Source organism: Spea bombifrons, chromosome 7 (assembly GCF_027358695.1).
Source record: "Spea bombifrons isolate aSpeBom1 chromosome 7, aSpeBom1.2.pri, whole genome shotgun sequence".
NCBI lineage: Eukaryota > Metazoa > Chordata > Amphibia > Anura > Pelobatidae > Spea > Spea bombifrons.
Window position 1 is genome coordinate 16537411 of NC_071093.1, and position 12127 is coordinate 16549537.

The 12127-nt window shown below is 37.7% G+C and overlaps 1 protein-coding gene across 2 annotated transcripts in view; it reads right to left on the reverse strand.

The window, feature by feature from the left end:
• Nucleotides 1-12127, reverse strand: part of KIAA2012 (KIAA2012 ortholog) — a 69694-nt gene that overhangs the window by 34365 nt on the left and 23202 nt on the right. For both annotated transcript variants that reach the window (XM_053470619.1, XM_053470618.1), the window contains exons 4-10: nt 9764-9931; nt 8940-9106; nt 6111-6279; nt 5536-5660; nt 5039-5207; nt 4261-4410; nt 2710-2904 (exon numbers count right to left, since the gene is read on the reverse strand). In XM_053470619.1, coding sequence (XP_053326594.1) covers nt 2710-2904; nt 4261-4410; nt 5039-5207; nt 5536-5660; nt 6111-6279; nt 8940-9106; nt 9764-9931 — 1143 coding nt within the window. The remainder of the gene's footprint in view (nt 1-2709; nt 2905-4260; nt 4411-5038; nt 5208-5535; nt 5661-6110; nt 6280-8939; nt 9107-9763; nt 9932-12127) is intronic.

A 12127-nucleotide genomic window follows, 5' to 3' on the forward strand; every position in this document is an offset into this window, starting at 1 on the left:
GAATGGCATTATGGACTCTATCACATACCAACAGATATTCAATGAACACCTGACTGCCTCTGCCAGAAAGCTTAAACTGGGCTGTGGTTGGATCTTCCAGCAGGACGATTATCCAAAACATACATCAAAATCAACACACAAATGGTTTACGGGCCATAAAATTAAGGCCCTTCTATGACAGGGGCGTCCAACATGCGGCCAGGGCAACCGATCTTACGCGGGCCGCACCTCGAGCCCTGCTACAACAAGAGCCCTGCTACTTACCTGTGGGAAGGTCTTTTGTACTGCACAGAGGAAGCGGAACCCAGCAGAGTTCACGTGACATCACATGACTCTGCTCCAGTCCTGCTTCCTCTGTGCAGTACAAGAGAACACAGAGGGAGGGCGCGCCCCCTGCTGAAGTCTGTGATCGGCATCGAGGAGCTGCAGTGCAGTTAAGGGGGTGGGGAGGTTGTTTGAATCAGTATGCGTGATTGAGGGAATGAATCTGTGAATGAACAGCAATCACAGTCCCATCATGCCTAGGTTCCAGCATTTACTGTTTGGATGTGTAAGTGCTGGATCCTAGGCATGATGGGACTGTGATTGCTGTTAGCAATCACACTCCTATCATGCCAACTCATATTTTTTGTCCAACTGTGGTGTGTTACTTTTATAAAAAATTTGAGTTTTTATTATTATTTTTAAAGGTGGGGGTCATTTTCGGTTTTGGCTAAGTGAACCGTGAATGTTTTGGTCCAGAATTTTCATTTTGGTGCATCCCTAGAATAAATAGAACTATTTTGTTTTTAATTATCCTGAATTTGTGGTCACAAAACTTTCTAGGCCCAGAAATCAGTGAGAGGAAAAGTAAAGGTTTTGTGTTATTTACTTTATTTTAATCTGCATATTTTATTAAAGGCCATATTTTCTCACAGTGAAAAATGAGTGCAGCCCGCGCACGTATACAATTCTGATGAAGTGGCCCACTGCAGAAAAATCTTGGACGCCCCTGTTCTATGATCATCCCAGTCCCCTGACTTGAACTACATAGAAGACCTGTGGGGTGAACTGAGGAGGAGAGTCCACCAGCAACAACCTCTAAAGTTGAAGGCTCTGGAGAGATTCTGCATGGAGGAATGGTGTCAGATCCCTAGCCATGTATCACCCAACCTCATCAAGCATTATAGGAGAACACTCAGAGCTGTTATCTTGGTAGAAAGAATTTTATTGACTAAAAGAGTGCCAATAATTGTGCCACACATATTTTTTTTATAAACCTGTGTTGCGTTTGCAATTGTTTGATATCCATGAGAGCATAGAATTTTTGTGTATTTTTCTTTTTAAACAAAATAATGAAAAGTTGACTTTTTTTTCACAGGTTTCTTTGCTGATATTTTCCAAGGGTGACAATTTTAGTGGCGTGTACTGTATATGTTGTCATTCAGTACGATGGCTATCCCCCCCCATCTGTTTTCTTCAGTTGATCAATACATAAATAATGGAGAGAACATAGAAGAAAATATTTCATGCTGCAAGGCAATGCATGTGACACACGAGGGCAAGGTCTAAATGAGCAGTGGCTGTTCCATGGTCATCCAGACAAATATGTGGCATTTACTTTTTATATTAAGCGAATAATATATTTGGGAATGAATTACACATCATCCTTTGAGGTTCAATCAAATATCAGGTTCCAGGACCGTCAATCATTTTAATATATGAAATGTTATATATTTTTGTATGTGTTACAACAACTCTGCATGATTCATATGCTCTCTGGGCACTTGGAAGACGACAAATGCTTAATGCTGCTGGCAGGAAACTGATAAAGTAACCATTGACTTTACATTAACTGTACTGATAATCCCACAAAGCTTAATATTTTCCTTTTCACCTCTGTTCCTTGTCAGAAACTGCCCTAGTATCCGCAACAGGTCTAAGGCAGATAATCATTCATCCTGTAAATAACTCTCTGATCATCCTATATATATCAGTCATGCAAAGGTCAGAGGAATCTCCTCTTTTATCTACCAGGAAAGATAAACATGACCCATCCTTTAGTGGAAGTTTAGAAGTGCATTGTGTTGGCTGAACTCCCTAATCAAGTGTCTCGCTGGAGATTTTTTTTGGCTGCATTTGATATGTTCCCAGCTGTAACAGCAGAACAATTTTTACCTTTCATTTAAAAGCACATTATTAGCACATAATGCATTTCTGTGCACACGGGTGCATCAAGACAATCCTGGGCTCCTGGACACAATTATTAAATTGGAGGGTAGTTAAGTGAAACAGATTCACAGCAGAGTTGGTAGAGGTTTACACAGCAAGACAATTTAAGCATACACAAGCTACTTTCAGGATAGTTTTATGTTTAAGACAAGACTTGGGACTGATAACAGTTTGAGTCTTTATGTATCTATATCTATGTTTCTATGTATACAACCCAACTAGACCTCGACCCAAATGTTCATTGCACACTGTGTCTCTAAGGAAACTGTGATTTGACATTGTGAAGCTAGATGCACGTTGAAAAGATGTTGCACTGTAGTGTAGGTGTCTGTTGAGGGCCTGGCTCCCCTCCAGAGCCAGTATGCGAACTGAGCGATCGAATGTCCATATGTATATGTCTCTACCTAGCAACCTAAAGGTTCATTCAAATGTACTCTTTTATACTTGCTATAAAATATTCAGTAAAACATGGGTTTAAATCTAAATTGTGGTTCTCACCTTTGAGTTCTTCTGGAATAGAACCCCGGATTATACCAGTGGGCAAAATCTTGGAACCTTGGGTTGAGCTTCCATTACCGACAGTAGGCATCTTTAAATTTGCCATGCTGCTCTGGTTTCCAGGTCCCTTTTTTCCATTTATTGGGGGCAGAGATCCCACCAGTTGGGCTTCAGGAATGGGATTTATATCACCATCTTAAAGAATAATTAACAAAACAGCTTATTATCAGATTGGTATTGAAACTGGTGCAACAGATAACATTGTGAGTTAAATTTATGATATTGCATGGTATTTGCTGTGGTACATGATAAAAAAAACCCAACAAAATCTACTTCCACAGCCGAGTGCAAAGTTATTCAATCATAGCAAAAGACTAAACACACTGTAAATAGATTAATAATTAAGCCAGTGTTAATGAGACTATTTATTTTACTTTTCTGAATGGGTTTTAACACCAAAGAATGGGATGTTAATTAGATTACAATACAGAAGCATGCACTAAATATAGTCTAGAATTTTATGGAAGAGAAATATATATTATATATATATATATATATAAAAATAAAACTAAATTATGTACCGTTAAAAAAAATAATAATAATAATAAAAAATGGCCCCATACTAATAGATAAAATCTATTTAAAAAAAAACAAAGCAAGTTAACCTTTGAACAAATGTTTGCCTCTAAGTTCACAAAAGATGTGGCAGGGTCACTGCTTGCACATGACATCAACTGTACTTAAGGACCACTTTCAGTGAATAAAAGGGCAGACTTTGTGGTGGGGCAGAGAGGTTTCTATTGATAACAGATCAATATAATGCATTGGAAAGAACACATGTGAAGGTGTTATCTCTTACATGAATTACATACACCTAGTCTAGAACATAATACACGCATGCAAAACTAACGGCTATAAACTGGTTAGTAATCATAGAAGGAGGCACCAATTCCTCCCATGATTAATCTGCAATTCCAAACATTAAGTGCATTAGTCCATTTTCTCTGAACTATTATGTCCTGATCCTAATAAATCTATTATGTCCTGATTCTAATAAATCTAAATATTATGTATTTATTATGATTTTTTTTTCAAAATACAAATAGGTTTTTCATTCTTTTGTCTTTGTTTTATCATTCATTTTAACTTTACCAAAGGAAATAAAATTGTCATAAAATATATTATTTCTGCTTTTCTGCTATTTGAATATCATTATCATTTCCTCAACCTGTGTTAATTTTGTTAATTGACACATCCTTTCCTAAATACTAATTCATTTTGTGAAAGGTTGAGGAACCGATGCAGCATTGTTCTATTCATTCTTGAATCACCACCTCTTTTAAATCTAGAAAATCTGTACATTTCTCCTTGTATCCTCAAGCACTATATACTTTACATGTAAATAAGTCTATACTGTGTTAGGTATCAACTCAGTATGTTTGCAAAAAAAAGCAACTATTTGGGCATTAGTAGCTTTTACCACCCTTTGTCCTGCACTCCTCCAATCTACAGCAGGTATGTTTTTGTCTACGGGATGTAGAAAAGAGCTACCTTGTTGTTTGTCTACATTCCAGTCAATATCCATCTGCAGAGTTTTCATTTTTCTCTCTAAAGAGGGAACCTGGACCTCGTCAGTCAGTTGTGGCTGCACATACTGATCCATGGCCACTCCTTGACCGTGTTGCTCTTTCATAGCAGCTTCTGAAATAGAAAAAAACAAACCAAGAAAAACACATGGCACACTTAATATAAAAGCAGTAAATGTGCCCTTGGGTTAAATACCTATAGAAAAAAAAAGATTATACTGAAATAGGTCAGAAATTAGTGACTACAAATGTGTATATTATTATCCAAAATGACACTGGAAGGGGGAACCCCTGGAAAGTGTTGTCTGCCCAAAATTATGCCCAACTCATGCAGAAGATACAGCCCCGGTCCAGGTATCAGTTTTTGGCAGTGTCTCAGAAAGGGTTATAGACTTTGGGTCTCTCTTCTGTAGAATATGGCACCCATTTCTTTGGGATTGGGGAGGTAATGAAGGCAGCCCATTTGGGACTTAGAGAAGAGGTTATCCAGGAGATTGGGGATTGGGAGTTGTCAATGTTTGCTGGGAATAGGGTATTGTGTATTGAGTGGCATTTCAGTACGCATAGGAAGCAGAGACTTTGATCTGTTTTATCACAGCAGTTAGACACACTTGGGGGTGAATGTAATGCCAGTTATATACTGAAGGCCACATGATATTGAAATAATATTTTTGAACCACGCTTTTCTGTTTATATCTGAATGATGTTGGTCTAAAATGAGACACTAAAGCATAGCATATTACCTCTTGGTTTGGAGTTTTCATCAGCATTTGATTTTTGATTCTCAAAACGAACAAGCAATGGGATAACTAGCAGCTCTTTTGGTGGCTCTGAGGCTCGGAGCCTCCTATTAGGTTGTGCCACTCTAGGAGTTTCTTCGAGAATTGGAGGTAACCTTAAAGGTTCCTGTGTCTGGATATAAAGAAAATAAAATATTTTATTAGTGTTAAACGTTCCACCACAATTCACACCAATTTTGATTGGAAAAGGTTCTTGTTATTTACAGTCTTTTTGTAGATTACATCATTGAATTAATAACATTGTAACTAAAATACTAGTGGATAGCCTGAAGTAGCTTTCCAACTATTGTCGAGGCATAATTTACCAAATCATGAAACCAACTGTGAATAGCATAGCAAATAAGCCTTGCTAGTGGAGGTCTTCAATAAAAGCAATGTAAATAGTAGGGCTTTTTTCTAATTTCACTTCAGTTCATTTAACATAAGTCTCAGTGATTCACCTTGACATTCTGGTTCCTTACGGCATTTGATTCTGATCCATGCGCCTGAAGGATAGGAGGTAAAAATCCACCCTCTTGAATGGAAACATCTTTGTCATTTTTATGCTTCATTATATCTTGTTTGCCTGAATTAATGTACACAATTGCATTAAGGATATGTTGACATTTTATGAATAAAAGTTGACAAAATAAACAAAAAGATACAAAGAGCCACAAAACAGACACAAAAAGTGTCATCAGATCAGATAACTGTATCCCTGCCTGACCACAGGTGCACAGCTTGTTTACTTATACTGGATATACCTCTAACACTGTTGTCATATTTAAGGGCTCTGTTATTTTATTATTATTTTTTTTAGTCCACTTATTCAAATTTACGGAAGATTCACACAGCTAGCCAGTTGAATACCATTTACTCCTAAAAATTAGTCTAAAAACTTCAAATAAACTTCAAATAAAAACCTGATCTACACTGCCTACTATTATTTGTATTAAACATGTAAATGCAGTAGGGAGAGCAGGGAATAAACAAATGGGCTGCAAATAATATATAAACATGGAAGGTGGTCACTTACCAGGCTGGTACAGCCTTCTCCCAGAAAAAGAGCCACCATAGAAGGTTGCATGAGGCTTTGATTGAGTTGGTGGAATGCTGTCCTTCCAAAAAGGGTCCGTGATGTGAGAAAATTCACTTCTGTCACTTGTGATAATCTCTTCACATTGTTGACTCTCTAGAAGTTCTCCCTGCATATACAAAGAATTGTATTAAACTCTCATCATCATTTTTCGTTTGATTTTTGGCACGTTAATTTCAGACAACAAGTTTGGTTTCCTATCCTTTTAATTCGGATGAAATTTTATGTTTTTTTGTTTTAAAATGAAATTTGGTTTAAGATTTACAATGGCGGGGTTCCCTGCCACCCTTTGGACTCACAACAAGACTTACTTCAAGCAGCTGCATCTTAGGGCTTAGGAAGACCCAGAATAGATCTTGCATTTATGGACCACATCCAGCAGTATGCTATGAAACTAAATTTCAACCATAATTACACAAATTATTGAAATTGATCAATCAGAATAAGGACAGTGATAGAGCAGCACCAACAGCAGCATTAGGGCAATAGGCAGGCACTGTCCGAAAGCCACATTCAGGCACATGTTATGGGACTAAATTTCTCCCAAAATTGGACCATATTTTGAATTGATCCCTTCAGAATAAGGGATATGATAGAGCGGCAGCGTTAGAGCACAATGTAGAAAGTGATGTGCGATTCTTGTACCTAGTTTGAATATTATGTGCTGGGTAACCTAATTTGGGCAAACTTACTTTCAGGAAAGCCATCTGCTCCATCAGGTATAGGGAGAGCTGTGTCTGCTGAAGGGGTTGTAGATGTTGCCTGTCAGAGAAAACCCTCTCACTTTGGATGCTGTTTGGAGAGCATGAAAGCAATTGCCTGGCAACTAAGTAGAGGCCTTAGCAGAACAGTTTTCTGGTCCCAATAACATAGGAGGTGAGCAATAGAAGGCAGTGCCAGATTTTCAAGTTAGGCTTTGAGTATTTCAGAAATGCTAGTATGACTTTGGGGAGCTCGGTTGATACCCACCAAAGAATCAATGACCTCTGCCAAAAGGATTAATTGCCAATCAGTGACCAATAAATGGCTAAACTTGTGCTTCAACCCGCATGGGAAAACTTATGAAAGATAGAGAATTGTCTGGAATAGCCTGGGCAGGCATTTTAGGTAAAGTTGTCTCAATACAGATTTATTTTGTAAACTAGGGTTTCCTTTCACACAGCCTATCACCGTTATAATTGGTTAATTAATTTCTCTTATTGTAAGCAGAATATCAATAAAAATGGTTTTTTTTTTATAGGCTATTCTGAACCTTTGTCCAAATGGCTGCAGCTCCGTGGATCTAGCGTTTGGCATTGATGCGAGGGATTGAGAATTGGACATCTTGGTGGTGCTTCTCTTGCTGCTGAAGGTTTTCAATTCCAACTTCTGCATCTCTCCTTCACCGAACATGACCCTTTTGTGCTGCATCTCACCCACCTTTGTCCATGATGGAGTGCATGTGACCTGTGAGCTCCTCTAGCAGCCTCCTGTTCAGTGTTTCAACCTCCTGGTGTAACCTGTTTCCCGGTAAAACCTCATTGTGTTCCAGGAAGTGATTCATTTTCTGTATTAGGTAGGTAATTAAGAGGATGATCTGCCCCAAATTGGTAGTGGTTTGGCTTGAATTATAGGTCATCTCCCTGAACAGCTTCAGGACTGTCTCTACCTCCACCGTTAATGCCCATTCCTTCCCTTCTTCATACATCATCCTACCATTCTGCTATAAACTGATTTTAGTTTAATCTATCCAAAGATTATTATTCCAAACTGGGCAGGTATTTTATATGTTTTCTGACTAATCTGGCCTTCCTATTCTTGATGCTTACCACTGTTTTGCCCTTTGTGGTAAACCCTGTATTTACTTTCATGTAGTCTTCTCTTGATTGTAGACAATGGTAAACCTGCCTCCTGGCTAGATTTTGTGAATGGGTTTTTCTTCTGCAAGGAAATAATTCTATGTTACGTGGACTTTTAGGCCTTTTGGTGTGAATGAGCTCATCACGTGTTCCTTCTGTTTCAGAATTTACCAAATGTTTTGATTTAGCCGCTCCTTTCTGCTATCATTATGATGAGTTAGTTTTTTCAGCTTAGCGATGGCCTGCTTTGCTTCCGTTGACAGCTCTTTGGAACTCATATTGAGAGTTCACAGCAACAGCTTCCAAATGCAAATTCCACATTTGGGATCAGCTCCAGACCTTTAAACTGCTTAATTGTTAATGCAATAATGAGGAAAAGGCCACACCTAGCCATGAAACAGCTGCTGTCAATTGTACAATAACATTTGGTCTCTTGAAAAAGAGGTGAATACATATAACCAGTGCTGTAATTCTTAAACTATTATATAAATACCCTCAAATTAAAGTTATGATTTGCAGTTACCGAAAGAAAGGCATTCTGCACACTAGTGGCGTTTCATATGTCGCAGGTGACGTGGACAGTTTGTCCAACAGCTTTGGACAGTGCATCCTTCATAGCCATAACCAAGGATATTGTCCCTCCGCTTAATGCTAGGATTGTATTGCTTATTTCTATCAATCACTTCCTCTATACCCTCCTACATGCAGTCCCTTCCCACTTTCTCTTCTGAAAGAGCGCCAAAATGCATTGTAGTGATGCCGAAATTAACAAATGAATGAACAAATGGATAACAAGTATTCAAAGGTTTCTCATTTGCTTTTGTTTGTTATGCTGAGGGTCCCTTTTTTCCCCAGAGATTTGTAGATTAGGCAAAATGTGTTAAAAATGAACTTTGTATGGCTCTAAACATAGAAGTCTAGAATTTATTACCTGTCTTTTCCAAGATCTCACACTTTCTTTTGGTTCTGCGCTGACTTTTCTTACGGTCCCATTGCATGGTACTGATAGGTCCAAGTTCTTGCTAGGTCCTCCAGTTTTCTCCTCGTCTCCCAGTTCTTCCTCGTTTCCACTCTCTTCTTGAACAGGTGTACAACGCCCTGCAGAAAACAATCATTAGTATGTGCACCATTAGCCTATTTGCTGAGATACATGCATAATGATGCAAAGAATATGGAATATGATTAAATTACAGCAATAACTTCCAAGCTGCCCCAAGATGAGTAAACTAATTTTTCATTGGTTCTCATATTTTTAGCAGAACTAAGATGGTAGTCCATACAGTAAAAAAGTTTTTTTTTTAATATATCTACATGTGAAAACACTAATTAGCAGAGCTCCAAATAAAATATGTAGTACTTTAGCAGACAGTTGTGTATAGTTCAAAAGGACTGTGTCTGTCTTTTGTTGTTCTAAATGAAACAGTCATTAGATGGAGCTTCATCTCTCAATTGCAGCCCGTGAAGACAGCCACCCTACTGAAGCATCAACTTCTACTACTTCTCTAAGATCCTTCCTTAGTTTGTAATAACAGTTTCTGTGATTCTGTTTTATGGCGTAAGTAGGTATTCAAATCCCTAAATTATTTAACTACATATTGATACACTTAAGGGGAATTGTTGAAATTACTTAAAAAAGATGATGTCCACCAGCTTGTCAAAGCTGCCAGGTGTTCTAAATAAAAATAAATGAAGAAGGCTCCCAAACTTAAAAATGAGGCATACTGTTTAAGAGAAAAACAAGAATGCCCTGGATACCTGGATTGGTGAAAGCATCGCTGAGAGTCCACTGGGGAAGAGGAAGAGAGGAAAAGACAGGCAGGCAATGATATTTTAAGGGAACAGACGACAGGTCTTGATGTCTCCTGCTGGTTTCTGTCATGTTGGTAGTAAGCTGTTGAAATTGCACTGAATCCCTGAGGCTTCCTAAAAATACAAGAAGAAATACCATCATGAAGATCCCAATGAAATTACATAAATAAAAGTCAAACAATAACTTTCTCTTTGCTCTGTCTTGGGGGTCACATCCTAAAACCATCCAAGGGATTTCTCAAATGTTGCTCTAATTTTGAAAGGGACCACCAGTCTTGTGGCATAAATATGTTCATTGTCTTGAATAAGAAAGTATATAAACTCATGCACAATAACGCATACACTTTCAACTGGATATGTCATATGTTACTAATTTAAGCTTTCGAGATGTGTTCACAGATGTTTCCTAGTCATGATGCAATAAAAGCTTTTGAAATGTTTGATACATTATTGCTGACAATTTTTACTGACGGGGGAGCTCTTTGCTTATGAAGGGACTTGATTTGGACTTCAGTGATGGTAGAAAAGTACCGTATGTACATACAGTATATGCAATATATAGCATTACATACATATTTCTATAGTTTTAGCAAGAAAAAGTAAGAATGAAGACAATAGAAACACACTGGTTTATTTTGTCAAAAAAGTACAGAAAAGAGGAGTTGGCCCACACCAAGAAGATACATACTGCAAATCTCAAGTATACATATAGGAATACAATCACCTATCATATCATCATATGGATATAAATGTCCTAGCCTAACACTTCATTAAACTACCCCAATTTTGTTAAGTCCTAGTTAATACAAACATTACAGCATTGCTTACCAATTGGGTGAATTGGTGGTACCGCATACCATGCTATATTCTAATTAGGTCTGTGAAATACCTCAATTACAAGATTATAAACCATAGGAGAGTCGGTGGCTTAAAAAGCAATTCAGTACCACTTCGCAGTAAGCAATGCAGCTGCATTAGGTTTAGTTAAAAACTTGGGCACTCTGGCATAGTTGAGGGCTAAATACTTAATGGCTATATAATATAACTCAATCCCCAATATTTGTACCTGAGAAAAGTGTTCATAGTATTTACAACATTTGCAGTACGTGTACTTTTTGTATAGATTAGTTATAAAGATTATTTATATTTAACACATTTATTTTCATGGGAGGCATAATTCCTCATATTTCGGGTCAGCTTGCCTTTAGACACATATTTGATTAAAAAACAAAAAACAGATTTAATAAACTGCTCTCAACCTGTGCATGTCTTAAAACTACAGCAACAATAATATGCTGGTCTTTAAAATAATTTTTTGTTTTATCATAATGTCATGCTTGTCGCATTGCTTGTTCATCTTATGATAAAAAAAAACGATCACTGCTTTTTTAGAGCTTGCCATTTCATGGATTTACCTAGAAAAGTAAATTGACATTAAACCATGTATTGTAGATAAAAGCTATACATAGTCCAGAAATCATTGCATAAACTGACAGTGGATTGGTTGACAAATAATGAAATCATCACGTTTAGGTCTTACCAACAAAATTAGACCTTCCAATCAAACCCCTTATGTTAATCCTTAGTAATACGACACATCTAGTGAAGTGTTTGGCTTCTGCTGACATTAGTATGTTTCTGATTTTAATCTTAGAAAGATGACATTACAACTGCATCCTTCAGTAGGACCAACAGTAGTAGACATGAGGTAGTTATGTCTAGTCTATATTTGTAACCATGAGAAAGTTAAAGTTAAACCCCAGTTTAACTTTTTTAAGCAAATTGAAAAGTAATATTAGCTTCCAAAGTGTGTGGTAATGCCCCGTGAAATACACCGTATTTGCTCGATTATAAGACGACCCCCCAAAATTTGAGTATTAATTTAGGAATTAAAGAAAAAGCCTGAATATAAGACTACCCTATAAGAAAAAGGTTTTACTAGTAAATATTACTGCACATGTAAACTAATTTTTCATATTTAATAAAACCTATGATTGAGAAAAATGCATTTTTTGTTTTTATTTCCTTTTGTTTGCCAACCTGCCCCCAGTTATGCACATCTGCCCCCCAGATATGCCTTATACCCCCTATATGCCACTCTGCCTCCCTTATATTCCTTTTAACCCCCTATATGCCAATCCAGAAAGCTCTTATACCCCCCATATGGCACTCTTTCCCTCCCTCGACTTACCAGTGCTTCCCTAGTGCTTCAGATTCCTTGATGTGTAGCGGTGACAGCCGGTGAAGGTCTGCGTGATCGCACAGACCTTCACCGGCTGCCTGAGAGGAGGATCCAGGTCCCCTGCAGCG